The 23,631-nt window shown below is 43.2% G+C and overlaps 1 protein-coding gene across 2 annotated transcripts in view; it reads left to right on the top strand.

Annotated features, from left to right (window-relative positions):
* Positions 1-23,392, top strand: part of ST6GALNAC3 (ST6 N-acetylgalactosaminide alpha-2,6-sialyltransferase 3) — a 470,329-nt gene extending 446,937 nt beyond the window's left edge. For both annotated transcript variants that reach the window (XM_074221144.1, XM_074221142.1), the window contains exons 4-5: positions 8,726-8,833; positions 10,612-23,392. In XM_074221144.1, coding sequence (XP_074077245.1) covers positions 8,726-8,833; positions 10,612-10,798 — 295 coding nt within the window. In that variant the 3' untranslated portion in view covers positions 10,799-23,392. The remainder of the gene's footprint in view (positions 1-8,725; positions 8,834-10,611) is intronic.
* The last annotated feature ends 239 nt before the right edge of the window (positions 23,393-23,631 follow it).

Raw genomic sequence — 23,631 nt, 5'->3', positions numbered from 1 at the left:
CTGAGAGAGATCAGCCAATGGCAGGTCATGGTGCCAGCTGAAGAGAGGGAGGGGAGGGGTGGAGGGGCAGGTAGGAGCTAGGGGTTGGAGGAGGACCCCAGCAGCCTCTCCTATCCATACCTGCCAGGTCCCCACTTTGATTGCTCATTTAGGAAAGTGAATGAAATCCCGGAAATCAACCTTTCCAATTTGAGAAGCTTGAAGTCCCAGGGGCAACAGCAGAATAACCTTTTAATTTCTGAGATGAATGAACAAAGTAATTCTTGTGAGTGGTATCTCCTGTTTCTGCAGCAGCTATAAATCATACCTTTGGGAACTGGAACATTTCTCTTTGAAATGTGCATTTGGAAAATAACACCACCTTTTGGTATTATGCTCCCTTTGTGAGGTTTCAATGAATTCATGACCAGTCCCAGATTCTGGCTGATTGTGGGGCATGAGAAGGAGCTGCTATATTGCCAACGCTGGGGCCCATCCACAGGCCAAGATGCTTTACCTAACTGTTCCCCTCCAGAACAGCACTCATCCTCCAAGCTGCCTTGTGATTGTTTGGCCGGGCCTCTGAGGGCCACTGGCATGGCTGCCAGTCTTCAAACCTGGCATCCTGAGATGCATGATTGTTGCCAGGTGGAATGGAGGGGGCACAGCAGGGGTATTCGCCCCTACCTCCCCACTCTCAGGTAGCTCCTAAACCTTGTGGAACCCCAGGATTTAACACCCTGGGGCCTCCAGGGAGTCTTCTCTCCCAAAAATTCTCCTAATCCTTGGTGCCTCAAAGCCACAACCACACACACACACACACACACACACACACACACAGAGAGAGAGAGAGAGAGAGAGAGAGAGAGAGAGAGAGAGAGCGAGCGAGCTTACTGTTGAATCTTGTCCTGGTGCAAAAATCTTGTTAGAGCTCTGTACCGTAGAGAGTGAGAGTCTGATGGACAAAGTCCAGAGTCTCCAGCATGCTTTCCCAGAGGAGATGATCCCCAACAGGTGAGCTGTTGCTGGCGAAAATTGTCTTCTTGCCTTCGCATTCAGCCTAAGCCTGGCGGAACTCGGGGTTGAGTCAGAAGATTGGATCCCAGACTGTTCCCACTCATCACCCTGGTCTGTTGATTTAAATGCACTTTTTCTTTTGTTTCTATGTCATTTTAAGGAAGGGAGCCAAAAAAGAGGGCTCTTCTAATTGAATAAATTTGTATTTGGGCAGGAATTTCATCTCCCTGGGAAGGTATCTGGAAACCAACTCGGCTATTTTTATTTATCATGGCAGTGTAGTATATTGATGAGAGGGCCAGAATCCAGTGGCATTAAAATAAGACATGAAATATTGATCAATTCTTTCTTTTTTCTTAAATTCCTTCCTTACTCCCAAGAAGAATAGATTTCAGGAGCAATTGCCAATAGAGTGCTTTCCAGTAAGCCTCTGGTATGGACGGGGTCTTGATCCTCCCTTGGCCCTGATAAATAATCATTGGAGTGCTTCAGAAGGGCCCATGTTAAACAATCTGGGTCCATGGGCTTTGGCCTGGCTATGGAGCTAGTTAAACCTCAGCTTTAACCATGGTCAGACCAAAGAGGTGGGAGGAAGGAAGGAAAGAAGGAAGCAAGGAAGGAAGTAAAGAAGGAAGGGATGGAGGAAGAGAAGGAAGGAAGAGATGGAGGAAGGGAAGGAAGGAAGGGATGGAGGAAGGAAGGAGGGGAGGGAGAAAGGGAAGAGGGAAGGAAGGGGAGAAAGAAAAGAGAGAGAGAGAGAGAGAGTGAGAGAGTGAGAGAGAGAGAGAGAGAGAGAGAGAGAGAGAGAGAGAGAGAGAGAGAGAAAGAGAAAGGGAGGGAATGAAGGAAGAGGGAAAGGAAGGAGGGGATGTTTTTAGTCCCTCCAATGTGACTCTGATGGGTACAGGCCTTGTGCTATGCTCTTTGTATGGATTGTCTCCTTGACAATCTATTCAATGGTACCTGAAAGTAAGTGCTATTATTGTCTCTTTTATTAGCCTCATCTCTGCAGTTGGGGAAACTGAGGCAAGCAGAGGTGAAGTGACTTGCCTAAAGTCACATAGATAATTGTCAGGGGCAGGAATTTTTATTGGGGTGACTACTTTTGCCCCAGGGACTATTTTTATGTGAAGATTTGAGGGGCTTGCCAAGCTCTGGGAGTCGGCGGTAGTTTGTGTTTACAAAATCTACAAAATGAGGGAACTGAGAGGGACCTTTGCAAGCCAGGTGCCATTGGTCTGCCTGGTCCCCTCTTCTCCTTTTCTTGGATGAGCCTCCCTTTCTTGGGGCCCTCAGGGTACTGTCCCTGCCCTCTCATGTTCCAATCCTCTCTCACATGGCAGGGATGATGTTTGTTACCAAAAGCGCTCACATGGATAAAGGGCCATTGAAAGAGTTAGGAGGTCCCTGGTGGCCATCTTCAAGGATCAGGAGAGGCCCTCTGTGCAAGTCTTGATCTGTTCTCCTAGGCTAAGGCCCAAGAACTAGAGTTAAAGTGAGAGTCTTCTGATGTGCTTCTGGACAAATCTCAGAAGCTCTCTCGGATGAAGTTTTCTCACTTGTCAAATGGAGATAATTAGAGTTCTTGCCCTGCCTGGGAGTTAGAGGAAGGATCAAATATGATCCAACCCTTAGAAGAGTCTGTCTGGGCCCCAAAGGGCAGAATGTCATCCCAGCCCCCCCTTCTTGGGGTACTATCCCTGCCCCTCTTAGGTTCCGATCCTCTTTCACACCTTAGGAGAAGGTTCCATTTGCTCTGAGTCAGGAAGGGAGGGAGGGAGGGAAGGGAGGGAGCCAGAAGAAGGAAGTGAAAAGGGCAAGAATTCCAGGCATGGGGGGACAGCCAACGGAAAAGAATGGAGGTGGGAGATGTGAGGCTCAGAGGGAAGAAGAGGGAGGAAATTCAGGGCAGTGGAAGAAGTCTGGAAAGGTGAGAAGGGTAGAGGCCAGGAATAGCTTCAGAGCCAAAGAGAGATGGCAGAGTAGGGAGTGGGCTTGGAGGAAGGCAGAGGGCAGAGACAACAGCTGGCAGCAGAGGGCCCCAGGGCAGGGGTGGGCAGCCCGGGAGCCCCCAGCCTTCCTGGAAGGGGCTAGAAGGACTCAGCCATCAGCGTGCCAGCTAAATGAGAGCCAGGGAGTTTATATTTTATCAGTAATAAACTGGATGAAAGATCATATTTTAAATGATATGCCTCCAAGCATGCTCTACATCACAATGTTGACAGCATCATTTTTCCAAGATAGGAGCTAGGAAATTTAAGTAGTTTCCAAGTGGTAAGTACCTTGATTAGCAAGGTACAGCAATATGCAAACCTGCCCAATGAAAACAGGTGATTGATAGCTTTCCCAGAACACTCCAGCCTTTTATGCCTACACATTCATTATTCTGCAGCATTAACTTAAGCATTTCTGTCCCATTGACCCAGGGGGTTCACATCTCTCAGGGGCCCTCTAGGGCTTTCAGCTGTTTATTTGCAGATAGCCATAATTGGTTTCATTGATCCCCAAATGCAGAAAGTATAGGAGCTGGCTGGCAGCCTGGGAGCCCATAGTTGGAGTGAGGGCACCCCTGGGCAAGAGGGACAATGGGGGAGTCAGGCCCCCACTCAGTCATGTGGAAAAACAAACACAAAAGCCAAACAGAAAGAGGTGTAGCCAAGACATTAGGGGTGTCAGAAACAAGGCAAGTCAACAAACATTTATTAGCCACACTGTGTCAGACGCTAGCCCAGAACATACGAGTAAAGACAGAAACAGCCCCTGTCCTCTAATCTAATGACGGAGAAAATGTGAAACCCTCAAGGTGCACCCAGCAGGTGGCATGTCAACCTTGGGGAGCAGCTCAGAAGCCAGGCACTAGCCTTAAGGGGATCACACTGCTTGAAGCTTGAAGGACCCCAGTGAAGCCAGGAGGCAGGGGCAAGGAGGAGGCAGTGTTCCTGGCAAGAGGCACAGCCATGGAAATGACCCAGAGGCAGGACAGGTCTTAGTTATAATAGCCAAGGTTTGTTCGTTTGGACCAGTTTACTCTGATGATCTCAGAACCAACTAATTTCCAAGCTGCCAGTTGTTGTAGCTGCCTCTAAAGCTGGGTTAGAGGAAATAGATAGAAACATTTTTTAACAGCAATACATAAGTCTCAGATACTAATAAGCTAAGTCGGAGATCCCGACATTCACAGGTCTCCATCCCCTGAGGCAGATTGCAGTCCCTCCTTCCCTTCTTGCTCTATGTGACTCTTGTCTCCTCTAAATGAGATGCAGGGTCCCTAGATCACCTGCTGGTGTGGAGGAGCTGGGGGAACCCCCAAAAGAAGTCATGAGGAATAGCTCAATCATCAAGTACTCATTGGGGCAACTCTTTTCCAAGCACTGGGCCTGGGATGCTCTGAGGATACATACCAAGGGACATCATCCCTACTCTCAAGAAGCTCATGTTCTCATGGGAGGGATGATAAGGACATGCATTGTATATATACAGTCATGCATACATGCAATGTGTTGCATGTCTATGCAGCCAAACCAAATAGAGTGGTTAAGTACAAGAGAAATGCAGAGGTGGGATCTCAAGGGATTGAGATGATGCATGGGTGTTGGGAGAGAGAAGACATCCCCAAAATAAGGATGGGCATGGAGACTTGGAAGCATAAGTCCGAGACAGAGGATGGAAGCAACAAGAGCCAATTTTTTGGAAGTTTCTTTCCACCAGCCAAGTTATTGCCTGGTACAAAAGACCCCTTCTGGGCTGTGAACACAACTTTTTGCTGGATTTCTCCCTTTCGATGTGTCCCCCTTAATTATCTCCCTCCCAATTATTTCATTTCCTTCCTCTATCAACAACCCACCCCTAATTGCTTTTAAACATTCTGCTGGCAAGTTTCCTGTGTATTTTGGTTATTCAGCAGATGCTTCAACAGCTAATAAAGAAAGGAGGCTTTTATATCTTTATTATGGCACGGAGTCCTGATGAGGGGGCCTCTGGCTACATCTTCAGAAGAGTTTTTCTAAGTTTGGACTGTGGTCTTGTTGGCAGGGTGAGGGACATAGACTCTTGTAACTAGCTCTATCTTAACTGCTCATTTAACTCCTTAGAAGGACCCAAGTCCATATTCAGTTCAATTTCTGTGTTTCTCTGGAGTCAATCACTCATTTACAACCACATTAGTAGTACTGTTAAGAATAGGATTTGAACCCAGCTCCCTTATCTCCTATCCAGAGTTCTTTCTACTAAGTAGCTCCCACAGAGGTTCTATTGTTGAACATCAAGGTTTTTTGGCAGGGGAGAAATGCAGAAGCCTTTAGCTGTCTCCTCCTGTCCCATCCCTCAAGTGCTAGGGGGAACCCCCAAAAGAAGTCATGAGGAATAGCTCAATCATCAAGTACTCATTGGGGCAACTCTTTTCCAAGCACTGGGCCTGGGATGCTCTGAGGATACATACCAAGGGACATCATCCCTACTCTCAAGAAGCTCATGTTCTCATGGGAGAGATGATAAGGACATGCACTGTACATATACAGGCATGCATAACATGCAATGTGTTGCATGTCTATGCAGCCAAACCAAATAGAGTTGACACTAGATAGATGACATTCATTTGCATGTTGTCTTCCCCATCAGAATGTGAGCTTCCCAAGGACAGGGACCCTGTTTTTGTCTTTATTTTCCAAATGTTTGTTGGTAATGATTGACCCTAAAATGGAAACCAAGTCCATTATGATTGTAGGATCACAGAGGTAGATGTGGAAGAAAGAGCTAGTGGTCATGGAGTTCAGCCCTTCACTGCCCCTGTGAGGTAGCTGTAGTTGATGCTATAGATGGAGCTTGGGGACCAAGCACTGAACCCTGGGTCTCCAGTCCAGTCAGCACATTGGAGAGCTCCCTATTCATTGGCCCAGCTTGCCCACCATTTCTAGGATGATGCAGTGGAGAGAAGGCTGGCTTTGAAATTAGAGGACCCAGATTCAAATCCTCCCCCCGCCCCCGGCTTCTCACAACCCAAGTGACCTTGAACAAGGCTCCTCAGCTTCCTCAAGGGTTAAAATGAGGGAGCTGGATTAGATGCCTCCGGGGATCCTTCTGGTTCTGAACCTGTGATCCTATGACCTGGCAGCTGCCTTCAACAGACAGATCTGTTGAATAGAACTTTTATCAAGCACTTGTTCCAAGTGCACCAAGTCCTGGGGATATTCTTAAAAAACTCACTTGCAGAACCTTCGAGAGTGGCCCAAGGACATTAGCAAGTGATGCTACTTTTCCTAGGTCATAGGGCTAATCCCAACAGAGGTGGGACTGGAACTCAGACTTCCCAACTCCAGAACCAGCCCCGTGTCCATTGTGCCTTTCACACAGAGCAGGCACCCCCCCACACACACATATTTGTTGAATTACACCTTAAAAATCACATTCAATAGCTTATTATTCAACTGGATAAAGAGACTTTGGAGAATGCTGAATTGAACCATCTCAACTTACAGTTGAGGAAACTGAGACTCAGAGAGGATGTGTGTTTCCCAAGGTCACAGTCACTTAGCAGGACCTCTATGTTGAAAGAGCTGGATGGAAACTGGGAGAAAAAGCAGACAGATCGGTGACTCACACTGTGTCCTACAGACTTCCAGGTGGAGATTGTGAAAAGTAACATAGGATTCTATTTAATGGCCATTCCTGCTCAATCTGCCAGGAGGTAGAGGCTAGAAAAGGGACGACCTGAACCCAGCTCTGGCTGTTCAGTGTCCTTGGTTTGCTTGGAAAATTTCCAAATTGATTCTTTCTCTTTCCTTTCTTCCGTTTCCCTGGTCATGAAAAGGGAGAATCTTACCTTCTGAAGGCTATAAATTCCTACATGCAGAGAGAAGTTTTACTTCACTTTTATTCCATCTGGCAAGGTTTTACAACCCCAGATTGAGCAGAGACTTCCACATTCATCCAATGCTGGTTAAGCATCACTTAGCAGCATGGTACAGAGAAGGTGCCATATTAGGAAGGTTATGATCCGAGTTTCTGTTGTGACAGATCAGGACTGTGTTACCATGAACAAGTCACTTCACTTTTCAGTACCCTCAGGCAACTTCCTAAGATTTTGTGTTACAAATGATTTTCTGTATTGGGGAGTTCCCAACAATGGTGAAATCATAGGCAGAACCATCCAGTTGGCCCCTATGTATACAGAAGTGGATTTTAAAGCAGGCGGATAAGTTTAAATCCTTTCTCAGACACTAGTTTTGTGACCCTGGGCAAGTCATTGAATCTGAGCCTCCATTTCTATATCTATAAAATTAATATAATACCTAATGCCTGGACAATGTAAAGAAAATTACAAACCTTATCATACTATCAAAATGTAAGTTATTATACTATATTATAATGGAAATACACAAAGAAATAGGATGTATTCTTGGAATCCCTCCTTTCTTCCAGGTCTCAGTCTAAGAATAACTTCTCTCTCCATGAGCCCATTCTTGGTCCTCCCCACTGCAGGTGGGGAGGCATTCTCCCCAACCTCTCTGAGGACTCTTGGAGAGGTTCTCTGTGATCATATATGTGTGCATAAAGACAAAGACAAACATATGTAAATGTACATGCATCTGCACAGACACCTCTAGATGTTTTTGCTGTCTTTCGTGTTTCTCTTGATAGAATGTAAACCCCCTGAGAGCAAAGGCCACCTCAATTCTGCCTTTCTCTCTGTAGTCAAGTCAGCAAACATTAATTAAGCACCTACCACACCCAGGCCCTGAGCTCAGTGTTGAGGATACAAAGAAAGGAAAAGACAGGCTCTGTTCTTGCAGAGCTCCCCTTCCAAAGGGGAGACATACAAACCAATAGACACAAATACCACATATTTACCCACATATATGACATGTGTTTTCACCTTATAGATATGGATGAACTATATGTAGCTAAGTAGAAGATAAATGCAGGATGAATTGAAGCTCACCTCAGTGGGAAGGCACTGGCACCTTGAACATGCTATCTGTCACCTTGGTATATCTCTTGATTCTCTTACCTTGAGGAGTTTTCCATCTTCGGAGTGAAGGGAGAAGTAACTGGACATGAATCCTCATGAACACAGAGTCCACAAGCATGATTAACAGCACCCCCTTTAATTTAAGTCTCCAGAGTATTCTCAGCAACTCAGGTTGAGTGGTCACACATCTAGTAAATATAAGAGGAAAGATTGTCATCTAGGCTTTCCTGACTCCCGGGCCACTTCAGGACCTGTCCCACCACTCTTCCTGGTACAGAGAAATAGAATTCAAAACTAAATGAATGACCAAGTTAAGGAGGTCTGAGGAAGGCTCCATGGAAGGAAGATCAGCAAGCTGTTGTTGACTTAGCCATCAGTCTTGGGGTAGGCCTAGAGAACTCTGGCCTGCATTCAGCTGGGTCTTTCAGACACGAGAGGAATACACAGTGCCTCACCTGAAGGACCAGGTTGATTCCACCTCCAGGACTTGCATATGGCATCTCTTCTGTCCATCTCAACCTCAGGGCTCACCATGGCAACAGGAAGCATGCTCAGGAATGACTCCACAACTGGTAGATTCCTGGCCCTCATTGTCAGATTGTCAGACAGCCTCCTGCTTGGGCTGGAAAGCAAATGCTGTCATTTAGATCAAGTCAATGGTTTCTCACCAAGATGTGTTATGTGTACGTGTTGTCTCTTGTACGTGTGTGTGTGTCATGTGTTTGTTTTGTCCCGTGTGTGTATTTCTTTTTTTTTTTCCAGAGTCCAGTCAGGTACTTATCTCAGCACTGGTTGGTTTACCTTAATCCTGGCAATGGATGCCTGTTATGGCCTCCGTGTCTACGGCATGATTAATGACACCTACTGCAAGTAAGATCCCCAGAAATCATTTTCCTGTGTCTCCTGTTCTAATCCCTTGTCAAAGTTTCCTAATTCATTTTCTTGTCATAAATCCATGGGACAGATAAGGTAGTGATCCATTGCCACCCTGGTCTGTGGTGATGGAACCCTATGAGGTTGGCATAAAAAAGCAAGGAGTCACAGAAAGAAAACACTGACCCTGCACCCTGAGGACCGTATTCAGATCCTGCTCCAAATACTAATGGCCTGGGTAAACACTTAACATCCCCAGGCCTTTGTCCCCTCTCTGTATAGTGGAGGGCAGACTTATTGGTCTCTGCCAGCTCTCAAACCAGAATCCTTAAACTGTCATTGGCTTCATGTATTTTTTCCCTCCCCATAACAGAGCCTCAGTTTCCTCATCTGTTTATTGAAAGTTGGACAAGATGAACTTGAAGGTCTCTTCTAGTCCTAAATTTGGATTCCTACTCCTTCTGAGTCCTTATCTGTCTGTACTTATGATGCCAGGTAACCCCCTCTATCAAGGAAGAAAAGTAAAATTCATTGATAATCTAGAGTGTTGTTGAGGGTCCTGAGGTTTAAGGGACTTGTTCAGTTGGCAGGAACCTCCTCTTTCTGCAGATGAGAAAACTGAACCCCACTTGTCTGGTGATTTGCTCAAGATCACATGGATCAGAGGTGGAGTTTGAAGCCAGGCCTTCTGGCTCCAGAGCCAACCACCCACATTATTTCAGTAGGAGAGGGAAAACCTGAAGCAATCTTCTATCTCCTCCTCTGTGCTGCCTCTCTGCAGTCATAGAGTTAGTGAAAAACAAAACAACCCCCAAACCCAGGTGGAGGCATCGACCACACAAGGGTATCAAAAACCCCAGAACTTTTTTTCTTTTTAATCAAGGACAGCTCAGGAACTTGAGCTTGGGAAATTCAGCGGCTACTTAATTTGCAAAGCAAGTTCAAGTTTCATCATTTCTCTGGACTCTGAGGGCTCTGTAGATGGCTATCTCCTCTGTGGTTGTATTCGATCACAAAGGACAGAATGTCCTAGAGCCTCTGATAAAGCTGACAGCTTAACCACAGTTCCTGGAAATTATATTTCACGAATAAGTAAGCAACCTGTCAGCTCTTTATTTAAAATGAGCAAGCTTAGCCACAGTATATCCTCACTTGTGGGGCCCTATTTAATTAGATAATAAAACAACTCCTTCCCACTTTATCAGGGAAAAGGAATTCATATATATTTATATAAACACACATGTGTGAGATACAGTATGTCAGTGTATAGATACATATATGTTTGCATGTATATTCATGTAGATAGAGGTATAATTTTAATATACCAATAAATGGTAGAATCTCATTGAGATGAATTTTAATCAGACTACCAAAAACAAATTAACAAATAAATCCAGCTACTCAACTGTAGTCTTGGGACCTCATATCTCCTTCCCTGTTATAAGCAGAAAGGAGCCAGATTCCTCAAGGTGAAACCACCAGAGCTTATTCAAACTCCACCGGGTAACTGAATGGGAAGGTTTCCATCAGGCCTCCTCCTGCCCAAGATGACTAGATGTTTGAATTTAATTGGTATGATGTGTAAATGCCATTTGAACTCCTTCAAGCACATAGACTTAGGACATTAGCTAAAAGCTTCCATGCCTAATGACTTTTAATGGAGTTCATGGATGAGAACCATGAGTGGATATGCAAGTCAGGGCATTTATTGAATATATAATGGATTCTTTTAAGAAAATGCATTCTTACTCATAGTCACCTTCTCTCTCTCTCAGGTCAGAAGGTTTTAGAAAAGTCCCCTATCATTACTATGAGCCAGGAAGAGATGAATGCGATGAATACATTCTCCATGAAAATGCTCCATATGGAGGTCATCGGTTTATCACAGAAAAGAAAGTATTTGCTAAGTGGGCCAAGAAACACAAGATCACATTCACACACCCAAATTGGACGGTCTCTTGATGCTGGCGCAAGCCAACATGGAAGCGTGACAGTGCCTCAGCTCTGGAGATGAAAATGATGATCAAGTAGTTGATTTATTCTTGTACTTAAATGGGCCCTTCTCCATGACTGATGAATTTGAGAATCTATTTAGGGTTGGCTAAGGGGCAGGGGCAGCGTCGTTTCTTTGTTTGTTGGTTTTTCTCTCTCTCTTAGGGTTCTACACTCCATACGCACTTTTACAATGTAACTGGAATCAAATCCAAGGTCGATGGAACTTAAATGACAGCAGTGACCTAAGAGATGGGGAGGGTATCTTCAAGTTAGGAGTACACTGGGGTAACTTCTGAAAGCCATGGTATTTTCCCCTCAAAAAGAGGTTCACCAAAAATAGTCGAGAATGTTGATACCCATTCCAGTTGGCTATTCTTCCCTCCTTGAAATGATTTATGTATAAAAGCCTGGACCAGGCTCCAAGAGTCTAACCATGCTAGCTGATTAGCCTCTAGAAGTGCGGGAAGTATAATAGGACCCTTCTCTGACATGATGGTTTCCCAGAATACAATCTTTATAACAGATCCCCTAATAGGTGACAAACTGAACATTGCAGAGAAGAGAAAGGACCCTTAAGGCACCCAGGAGTCCAAGAACACTAGTACACCTCTTAAACATTCCACCAAAAATGTCTGACTAGAAAACCTCATGAGTCTTGAACTGCAGCTGCTCCATTTTTGCTAGCCAAACCCCCAAGCTCAACCCACTTCTTTAGAATATCTAAATGAATGCTTCAGGCCTGTTTTATTGAAGAACAAACATCTAGAGGGGATGTTTTAACACCAGGAATGTTGACTGCAACACTGTAGTAACGAATACTGTGAAAACTTGTGAGACAGATTTTAACATCACCCAAGTGGTTGACTAATCCTGCTTAAACATGCAATGAGCAAAACCCAATTTTCTATGTCTTTTAAACTCATGGAACAGAGAAAGCAGAACATATTTTTACATAGATTGTAGGCTATCATACTTCATAATGTATATTTGTATATTTCAATTTATATTTGATATGCCCCAGATTTTCTCTCTTCCTCCCTCCATTCCTTCCCCAGCCCCTCCATCTCCCTTGCCCTCCCCTCTCTCTTTCTCCCCCCCCCCACCACACACCCCAGTCTTTATCAAGTGCCAAGTGCCACCACCATCCTCCTTGGGAGGACATGACTTCTTGGACCACATTTCATCACCACCGATTTTCACAATCTTGGGGCTGCTACATCCCCACAACCAGCCCACCTCCCACTCTGTGTTCTGCAGTGCCACCATGGCATCTCCTCTTGCATAGTATTTTTTGTACCCATTTCATCTTCTTTTCTTTTTTGGAGCAGATATTCGTGGATTTCACTGCTGTGCAGGGAATTTTCACAAGAATCCAAAACTGGATGGGACCTTAGACATTCTCTAGGCCAACCCCCTCATTTTACAGATAAGAAAACTGAGGCTCAGAGATAAAGCTAAGTGGCGCATCCAAGGTTGAATAAATTGTAAATGATAGAGCCAGGATTTGAACCCAGGTCTTTTGACTCCAAACCCAATCATGACCCTGTGTTGGCTCAAAGTTGGATATTCTTGGCCATTTAATAGTTGACATTTCTGGGGTGATTGACAAGAAACTGAAAGAGAATTGGATAAAGGCCCTGGAGGACACTTCAGTCACTTGTTTAGAAGCACCCTTTTCTCTGTAAATTCTGAAAAGATATAGGATTCCATAAGTAGATGGTATTCTCACCAAGGGGTACCTCTTTTCCAAAGATTAAGATCCATTGAGTAAGTGGCTAAATCACAGCAAGTTGCCTGGGACTCTCATAGATGCTGATTTTGCCTCAGAATTGTATAGCTCATAAGTGTTAAAAGGGGATTTCCTCATTGAGAGTTGTAGAAAATTGGAAGTAGTGGTCTAGTCCAATGCTCCCATTTTCTAGATTAGAAAATTGCGGACCAATGAGATTAGGTGGACTAAGTGGAAGAAGCAAACCAGACCCTAGTTTTTCTGGTTTTGAGCCAGAACTCTCCCCTCCAAACCCAGATGTCAGATTCATATAGAAAATGAGTCCTCTGGGTCACAAATTGATTTAGAAGACAACAGGAGAACATTATCTATGTTGTGTTTTATTTTTATTTATTTTGTTAAATACTTTCCCATGACATCTTAATCTAGTTCTAGAAACCTCTGCTGTAAGGCACACTGCCTCTTATCTACTATTCCTCCTGGTGCTAATCAAATGTTCCCTGAGATAAGTTAAAAGAGAGATGAATAGCCATCTGAAGCAGATGAATATGTTCCCCAGAGACACTTTCTAGATCAGTGGCCTCAAACAGAGAGCTTTGAGCCTGAAACCTGGCCTTGCCAAAGTCCAAAAGTGCCAAGCCCCCGTTCGTCCTCGCCTCACTTTTCACATGTGAAATCGGGACCCTCATCTTCACAGAGGGGAAGAATACAATTATATACAGGAAGAATCAATTAGGTGTTGCTATTGTTAGCAGACTTCTTATCCATACAGAGACTGACCTTGTCTACCCTAAAATGAGGATCTTTCTTATTAAGACTTGGACTCTTGGGCTAATGCTTCTTTTTCTTTTTATCTACCCTTTAGGTAGCCACATTTTCACACCTCTGAATCACAAAGAGCTACCAATTCTTCTGCTTTGATTACTCTAATTCTAAGCTCTTCAGTTGGGGTAAGCTGGCAGCCCTTGGCTTCTCTTCATTATTACTATGAAAGGACCTTGGTTTTGGGGTAACCCAGTTCTTCAGCACTGTATTCTGCTAATGGGAAAGTTCAAACAACCGCATGCCAATGATTATTGACTGGAAATGGGCATTGGACAAAGTCCCCCAAGGCAGAGACTTTGACCAGCTAGAACATAGAGTCATCAATTTAGAACTATAAAGGATCCTGGAAACCATTTCCCCTTGTTTTACAAATGAGGAAACTGAGGCCAATAGAGGTTAAGAATAACTTGTGCAATCAGACAGCTAAAAATCTGAGTATGTGAGGCAGGATTTTAACACAGATCTTCCTGATCCCAAGCGCAGCGCCCATCACTACTCCACACTCTTTGAATGAGTGCTTGGAGAATTATTGGACAGAAGTTCCTGGAGGGAAGGACTATTCCATGCCTCCCATTGTACTGGCACCTAGTTGAATTGTCAGTTAAGTGGGATTGCACCCACTGAAGAAGCAAAACAGCTTGGTTGATTTTCAATCTTTTCTGAGTACAGAGAACACAACCCCCTCTTCTTCAGTTATTGGAGGATGACCGGGTCCAAGGATTCTCATTGTGGTGTCTGTTCTCCCAAAAGTAGACTGTGAGATGTAGAAGGTACAAGAGATTGGATTTGGCATAGGCTGCACCCAAATCTTGAGACTTGTGGGAGTTTAGCTTGTTTATACCATGTTCCTAAAAGTAGTTGTTACTACTTGGATCTTTTTCCTAAAACAACCACTCTAAAGAACACACTTGGTTCAAATAGGAATCATGTTCAGCTTTGACTCTTAATTTCAATCTTTCTTTTCATTAGAGTCCCTCATTTATGGATCTGTACTTTCCAGCCTGCCCTATTGGTCCCTTCTAGTTCCAGTCTTTCTCATTCTAGTAAACAATATGTAGGAAGTCAGGTTGATAACATTTAGAGAGGAAATTCCATTTTCACATGAATGCTTGGCCTTCAGAGCCCTGATCAAGTGAATGAGATCAGGTTCAACATAGAGACACTGAGGAAATGGATACAAACCAAAGATATTCCGACAAGTTTTGGACCTTCTTTCCTCCCACACTTGGAGATAGCTGTGCAGGTAATGGGTGTTTGCAAAGGAGCAAGGACAATATTTCAATATCATCCAAGCCTGGAGGCAAATATGTCATCAAAGGTGATAGAGACTTGCTGAAACCAGCACACACCTGTCCCTCTCTAACTGCTCACTTCCACAGGATAAATTGTCTGTATTTTCTCATTTATACAGTAGCTGAAGAAAAAGCAGGGAATCAAAAACTGGAGGCATCTATCTCTAAAGCTGGTCCTGTATGATGTTAGCCTGTAAGTGATCAGTAGCAATGCATTCCATGTTTGTTAAAAAATAAAGTTAGCCGTGGTGGGAATAAGATGACCTTTGAAAGTCTGCGTTTCTACCCTGAGATCCAATCAGACTTTTCTCTAGCAGGCAGCGTTTCTCTTCAGACCATAAAAATGCACACATGCATACTTATGGAGAGTGCTTATGTGGCCATTGCAGGCACACACACATATGTGTATTCATAGTCACACACTGGCAAAGAGAACATGTGTATAATATAGGTTTCTCTATTGCTGTCTATAGATTGGCATCTCGAGCTTTTCCCCTGGAATGTATGACTCCTTGGAAAACCCATTATAGATTGCCCTTGAGATTTTTTGAGTTGCATTCTAAAAAATCTTGATACATGAATGAAGTCAAATTAAAATGTGATGTTTAACTCCTTCCCTGATTCAAGGCTTTGTGGATGATCGTGTGACTTCCAGGGGACAGACAGAAGAATCAAAGCAAGAAAAGTCTCTAAATAGAGAAGGGAAAATGTTCTCCAAAAGCTTCTAACCCATCCTCAGCCTCTCAGTATGGCAATCTGCTTGGCAGAGGCTCTTTGGATTGCTCCTTGGCTGAAGTTCCATTGAAAAGCATGCCATCAAGTTTCATTCACACTGGCGGAAAGGAAGGAACAGGAGTTCCATTATTTAAATAGCTAGTCACGAGCATAAAGGAAGCATAGATCTGCCATGGTTCGGTTGTTTGTTTTTAATTCTATTTTTTTTTTCAGAAAAGAGTCGTAACTACTGTGGGAAAGAATAGCCTATGAAGAAATTGATTTCCGCCAAATTTCTTATAAATTAGTGTCTTTAGTTGGAAGGGCTAGAGGAAGTCCCAAGTGGTCCTCCAGGGGACCCTTTCAGTATGGTAAATGCAAGCTGAGAAGACAGATTCTTCTCTTCCTCAAGACAAAAGCACTAGAAAAACCCTTCCCTAGTGATGTTAATTGGATGTTAATTATGAGTGCAGCTTAATTTTGAAAAGCAGCTAAAATGCCATCAGACTTTTTTTCCCCTGATATTATGTCCATTTAACACTTAATGTGGTTTGCCAAATGCCGGCACAGATCATATTCTCCAGAGCTGACTTGTTTGAGCAGAGGAGAGGACTTAGAATTCTTAGACCATAAGGAAATGAGCTTTTTTCCCATTGGATTTCCAATAAGGAAATAAACTCTTAAAATAAAATAAAATAAAATAAAATAGAATAGAAGGGTCCTCAGCAAGTCTAAGCTGAACTCTTGAAACCATGTTTCTTGAAAATTGTTTCGATGAAGAAATCCCAACAAACTGAGATAAAGTGAGACTCTGGACAGAAACCAGAATGGATCAGACTAGATTAGAAATCAGAGTGGCACTGAGAAGGAAGAATTCTTTTACTTGATCCAGGTGAGAGAATCCATTAGGTTGCCCTGCCTGGGGAGGTCTGCAGAGATCTCTCTGATGACTCCAAAGTTAGAGCCACCATGGACAAGAAATGCCCTTGACAGAGGACCCTTCCTGGAGAGAACTTCCATGGAGCCATGTCCTCCTGACCCTTGCCTAATCATGTCCTGGTAATATGAAAAAAAGAGGATGTTCATATGTGAAACCACCTAGCCTGTAATGGATAACGGACCACTGGGACAAATATTATTTCTGGAATTAGATATTTCCTTCCATTGGCCAGATTCTTGCCCACAGCTACTCTCCCAGACAGAGTAGTTCTAGGTGAGACTTGGACTTTATAACTAAAGCAATTTGTTTCAATTCTTCTGGCATTTCTGGAGGGAGACAGAGCATGCTAAATTCCTCCATTTTCCAGCCCTCTGCTCCAGTTGACCATCATGTTTCATGTCTGAGCAAGACTGGGACTTCCTCAAAGGAGAGGAAAGATAGGTCCTCTGCTACCTTGTTGCTCCATAGTCCAGAAGACCATCCCACCAAACTATTCAAAGTCCTGGAAGTTATGGGGGATCTCCTTGTTAAGCTGTCAATCAATTCATTAGGTTGAGGTGCCCCCTCTACTTTCTTGATCGGATGGGTCAGTGAAACACCCAGCCAGGTGATGCAGAGATATTGTGATCTCCAGGGAGATATTTGTTGTCTTATCTGGATATTGAGAGGACGAGGGAAGGAAGAAGCATTTCTGTGTTGCCTTCTTTGTCAGACAAAGGGCTAAACTGCTGACAAATACATCATTTGATTCTCACTGCAATCCTGCAAGGGAGGGGTCTTATTATTCACATCTTACAGTTGAAAACACTGAGGCAAATAATAGAGTTAAAGTGATTTATGTCTGAGGCTGAATTTGAACTATGGTCTTCCAGTCTCCAGGGCCAGTACTCTATTCACTATACCACCAGTTACCTCTGCATCCTATTGATGATAGGATCATAGATTTAGAGCCGGGATGAGACATCTATTTGCACCTATGCACTTTACAAGATGAGAAAGTAAAGCCTTCAGAGGTTAAATGACTTGTCCAGGGTCTTACAGATATTGTTAGAGACAGACCTTAAGCCCAGGGTTTTTGGTGTTTGAGCCATTGCTCCAGCATAGATTCCAAACCCTCATTTTATAGGACATGAAGGACATGAAGTCACAGAGACGTCAACAACCTGCCCAAGGTTGCATGGATTATAATGGTGGAGTTCAATTTTGAACCCAGGTTGTCCTTCCAACTTGAATAGTTCCTCAGGGGTCATCAAGACTAACCGATCCCTTCACAGTCATCCCCTTTGCTTTCCCCAAGGTGACTGCCTAGGCTGATCCTGATGGAGGTTGCAGTATCTCTTAGGAAGTTTTTGAGGAACATATGGAGCCTAGGAGAGGCTAGTCCAGATGGGACGGATGGATTGGCTGATTCTGAGGCAGCTTCTGCTCTCTAACTTGATGCTCTCAGTTGATCCTTTTTACAAGGCTCTGGGGGCCCTCTGCAGGATAGACTGGACCTTATGAATCTCCTTATTCCATGGAGAGTAGCTGTGACTTCCCTGCCTTGACAAGCACTTTACAAACAAAGTGCACATTAGATGCATTGATGGAATGGTGTGTAATTCTTCCAAAACCTGAAGTCAGTCTTCCAGATGTGGGCTCACAACAGAAAATTCTGGGATTTACTATAGGGTCCACAGGGACTTGGTGTGGATCCAGTGGGAACCAGGAATTACTTCTAACCTTCATATTTGACGAATGAGGAAACTGAGAGTGGCAAGATCAGCAAGATGGGTCATGACCATCAGAAGGGGATCCAAACCCATTTTTCTGACTCCAAAGCTCTCCGTCTCTCTCATCTCTCTATCCTCTTCTCTCCTCCTCTTCTCTTCCTCCCATCATATAATGTTTTGCTTGTCTTCCTGAACTTTAGAGGGAGCTATAGAAGACAAAGCTGTGGGTTTGACCGAGGCCCAGGACAGGTGCTCCCAACTCCTGTAGGGTCAGCTGGCTCTCCCTCTTTCTCCCTTTCAGACCAGGCCTCATTTGTCTTTAGAGGAGAAGATGCCTCTTCCCTTCCATCACATCTCCTTTTGTTTGGGCCTTGGAGATTTCAGAAAACAGTTTGGAATTTATGAAGGTCAGGCACCCCTTGGTGCCAAGTTAATGAATTTGCCACCTTGCCAAGTTTCCTGGAAGCTAAAGCTCCAAGGGGATAAAAACAGTCCTTGTTACCTGTCCTGCAAAATCCACATTTCCTTTGGTTTAATGTGCTGGGGAAACAGAAGAAACACCCAGTTCTACTTTAGACAAAGGACCTTTGGGGCGTGACTCCCAAACTTTGTCCAGTGGCCTCCTTCCTCCCAGAAGCTGCTCCAGCCACCCCTGCCCGGCTCCATGGGGAACATTTCTGGACTCCCATACCTTCTATATCCATTGATCTACTTGACCTTTAGATCAGGATAGAGGAGGACAGAGAGGAAAGGAGGAATGGCAGATAGAGGCGAAATCAGGCTCCGAAGCAGACCGGCTGGTCCATCCTGGGCACCTTGAAGCCACCCTCTTTCTGATGGGCACCAATCTCTGTAGGCTGTGCTTGATGACATCATAGATTTGGAGCTAGAAGGTCCTTAAACATCACCAAGGACAAATCCTATCACTGACTTCCCCAAGGTCACACAGGGAACAAGTGACTAGCCCAGCACTCAAATCCAGGTCTGTGGGCTCCAACTATAATTCCATTGCCCCATGGTACCCCTGAATCGGGAATTGTCTAGACATTGAAATCACAGGCTTACCCCTTTTACCAAAAAAGCAGGGGGGATAGTGAATCCAGAAGGGTCCCTGGGGGTTCCCTGGCCTAACCTTGGCAGCAACAGAAGACTGATATTGAAGCAGGCAGCCAATTCATTATGCCAAGCACTAATCCTGGGGAAGGTCAGCCTCATATATAAAACAAAATTAAAGAAATTTTCAGAGCAGCCAGGATCTCACATTTGGAAAGGAGTTCAGAGGTCACCAAAAGAATTTCCAATAAATTTTCTAAAATTGTTCACTGCAAGGCCACTAGGTGGTACAGAAGATAGAGCACTAGCCCGGGAATTCAGGAGGACCTGAATTCAGATCCAGCCTCAAACACTTAATGATTACTTAGCTGTATGACCTTGGGCCACTCGCTCTTAACCCCATTGCCTTAAATAAATAAAATTGAAAATAAAATAAAATTGTTTATTGCCCAAGCTGTAAAGAAAAGGGTTGAATATGAACACTGTTGGCAGGATATAGCATAAAATATGTTTTGGGTGAAGTATAGTTTGCTTTGTCCATATTTGCTCTCTGATAAAGAGAAAAACATTTTCTACATTCACTATACTTAGTGTTTTCACTATCCAAAGAAATAGAAAGCTAATCTTGCCATTTATTTTCATAAAGCTTAAATTTAGGATTGTGGCACCAGAAGAGCCCTGGGATTAAGATACACAGACACAAACGGCCTAGAAGACAATGGGTCAGGCTACAAGGAGAGACTCTTAAAATTATTAGTCTTTAGAAATATGAATTTATGTTTTCTTCAATAAAAGAGCTTACTGTGGAAAGATCTTTCAAAACAGCAGATGACTGCCTTTGTGACTTTGCCAGTAAGAACTGGAAAATTGTATGAAACATAAGGATTAAGTAACTGCCCAAGGTCATATAGGTAGAGAACTGTGGAGGCAGGATATGACCCAGGGCTTTCTGACTCCAAGCCTAAAACCATATTCATTATGTAAAATATTCTGCTGTATAAATCACTCACACAATATGTTTAATTTAAATATATTTAAATCAATTTTGCTCTTCATGACATGTCACAGTTAATTTTGGAAGAAGTCAAATCATGTGCTCCAGTGAACTTTCCAAGTCTCCTGTGGACTCATATACTGGGGACACACTATTTAAACCCTGCCTAGGAATTTCAGTTGGTTCTCCTTGGCTCCACCTTAGAAACATTCAGGTTTTGTTCACAAAAGGAATAACTGAGATAAATAAAAGATAGATGGCTTGCCTGTAGTCATACCACTTTTAGTGCCGGTCATAGGAGTAGAGTCCAACCTCTTAGCAGTAATTTTCCATGGCGCCATGCTGTCTCTTTTGTCTATTCATTCTTCCATGTAGCTCTCAGTTCTCTGATCTGTTGTATGAGACGTCTGAATCCGGCTATGATCCCCAGAGGACATTGAGGATAGAGCAAGAAAGGATCTTAAACAAGCATAGCCTCCTCACTTTCCAGACAAGGAAACCAAGACACAGGTTCCTTCAAAAAGTATACTCAAACCATCATCAAGATTGGATCCAGAGAAAGAAAATGGACATGAAAAAAGATTTCCCACATGCTCAAGAAGGCAGGTCTGTGGACCAAGGTCAGGAAGACATGAGAGGCTGCTTCTTTTGCCTTAACACCTTAAGGGTCTTGGGTTCTATCAGTGTTGGTTCTCCTTATTTCTATGGAGATCACAGCCCTCTTGGTTTAACATATGATTTAGAGGTTCTGAAAAAATATGTTGATACTGTAACCAACCTGGTCACCAGCCTCTCTAACCTGAACTTGCCCGACCTTTAGATGGCAAGTGGACATCTCTTGTCAAGCCTATACTGGAAACCTTTACTACTTGCTAGGACCTTGAATTCTCAAATTCTAAGATTTGTGCCCTCTTCGCTGCTCCATTTTTATTGAACCCCTTATTAAATTGGCATATTCATCATTGCTTTGGCCTTCAAGAAGATCCCAGGGTCACTTCCATGCCACAGTGAGCCCTAGGAGTAGGATTTTCACAGAACACAGGTCAGTAAGGTCAAGGAAGCCTTCTCCTAAAACAAATATCTTCCTGTGTCCTACAAAAGGAAACTTTAATCCCTTCTCTAGTTCATACCCAGAGAGTTCTCCTTTCCATAATCATGCAGAGAATGAATCCTAGTCTGTAGCTCTTTCTTTGCTAGATATGCATCTTGACACCTTGACTCCCAAAGAGGTCATTGAATTACTGAATGCAGAATCATCGCCCTTTTCCAGAAACCCAAATCAAAGCTAAACTGTTTAACATGACATACCAATTTGCTAGGTGTAAAATGTGCCTAGCTCCTATTAATAATGATATGGAGCAAATTTTCATGTGATCATTGAGAATTGGTGATTCTTATTTTCATATATACATATATGGCATATATACTTTGAACATATGTTTTGGGAAAGATTGGGACCATGCTCTTGGTTTTATAACTTTATGTCAATCTTCCGTCTTTTATCATTCACATTTGATGCAAAGTTATCCCTACTGAATAGTTTTTCTTATTTTATCTTCATTGATTTTGTTCATGCCAAAAACGTAATTGAAATGATTTAGAAACCGTGTTTCTAAAGGACAGAAGTCCTTACCTTTGCCTATTTCTTTTAGGTTTTTGAAGGCAATAGGTGGCTTGCCCAAGGCCACACAGCTAGGTAATCATTAAGTGTCTGAGCCCGGATTTGAACCGAGGTACTCCTGACTCCAGGGCCGGTGCTTTATCCACTACGCCACCTAGCTGGCCCGTCCTTTGCCTATTTTGTACAATTTGTTTTAGGACCCAGAAGAAACTTTTCTCGTACTTCTTGGTGTCTCCTCTTCATCCTCCAAATTTCAAGTTCTCTTACTTGGTGCATTTCTCTTTTCTTGCAGCATTCTCCAAGTCACCTTGTTTTTTGTGAACAAAAGTGAATCTTCCTAGTTCTCCTACCACAGGAGATGTAATTCTGTCCTTGGAAAGAGATTGCTTTATAGCAAGTAAATTTCATCCACGTTCCCACTGACTGACACATATGGATATTAAAAAAATTAGGAAAAAGAATAATTAACATGGAACATCTTCAAGGTCATTATAAAATTCCTCTTTTCAATATAAATTTTTTTAGTTTGTTTAACAAATGAGGAAAAAATAATTTCACTATTTGCTCTGACAAACGATTTAAAAACTGGTCAGAAATTCATTTCCAAATATTTTTTTATCACTTTATAGAGCTAAATAATTTTTCTTGGACTGTTATTGCTATACACATGGCCTGACTCTTGATGACCCTGTGCATACCAACATTGTCCATGAAGTTTTTTTGGGTCAGGATGCTGAAGTGGTTTGCCATTTCCTTCTCTAGTGGATTAAAGTCAACAGGTGAAGGGCCTGAGGCCAGATTTCAATGCAGATCTCTTGACTCTAGTCTCAGGAATCTATCTGGTAATTCACGAGGTGACCTCCTTGACTTGTGGTCCAGAACAATCAAGCTCACCCTGCCCACCATCACTATACAAATTTGCAGTAAATCAATAGTCCAAGAAGCCAAGAATCTGTGATTATCTGTGTCTGGGGAAACTCCACTGGTCTGCACCTGAGAATGGAAACTTCAGAGAGTTGCCTGAGGCTTAGAGGATCAAGTGAATTGTCCAGGGTCACACATCTAGTAGGTGATAGAGTTGGAATTTGAACCACACCTTTAGGAATCACGTTCCATCCTTCTAAACACTTGAAGCCCTGCTTTTATGGACGTCTGTCTCCTTCTACATTATTTATCCATCACTGTGAGTTCCCACACATATCAGATGTATGCCAGGGTAAGCTAATGGCAATGTTCCTATGCCCACACAATGCTCCAAAATAACTTGATAGCACCACACACTATTACACTGTTCCTGGGAACTCAGGAACACCAAGAACATTCTGTGCACTCTTCCCTTCCGGTGGTGGTTTGACATTTCATGGGTGAAGTTCTACTTGCATGCTTATGGAAAAGACTGTTTGGCCAAGGAGTCTGTGGGTGATGAATGAGATGATGGAACTCTTCTCCCCTTGGACTTCCTGGGAGGCTACCTTTGGGTATTGCCCCTTGCCTGCCAGATGTCTGTATACTCTATATCCATATGCTCCTGTTTTTATAGAATTGTTTGTTCTTCTCTAGCTTTGAAATGAAACGACCCAAGGGATTTACATTCTGCCTCATAGCATTCCTCACCACAGTAATTTATGCATAATGGATGTCACCATAGATTTAGGGGCCATTTATATTGTCCACCTTTTCCTATTTATATTAGATTAAATAAATTCTTCACATTCAGATTTGCCATGATTTTCTGTTTCCTAGTGTGTGTGTCTCTTATTTTCAATGCATTTATAATAGTTTCAAGTATTCTTTGTATTTTCAAAATGATGACTTGGATACTTTAAGTTTTCAGCAATAAATACCATTTTCTAATCTCTTGTTTTGAGGGTTTCTTAAAATTATATATGATCCAACCTGAAATCATTTGTCTTTTTTACA

Source organism: Macrotis lagotis, chromosome 2 (genome assembly GCF_037893015.1).
Source record: "Macrotis lagotis isolate mMagLag1 chromosome 2, bilby.v1.9.chrom.fasta, whole genome shotgun sequence".
Lineage (NCBI taxonomy): Eukaryota > Metazoa > Chordata > Mammalia > Peramelemorphia > Peramelidae > Macrotis > Macrotis lagotis.
Note: the sequence above shows the minus strand (reverse complement) of the source record. Positions and strands in the feature narration are given on the sequence as shown.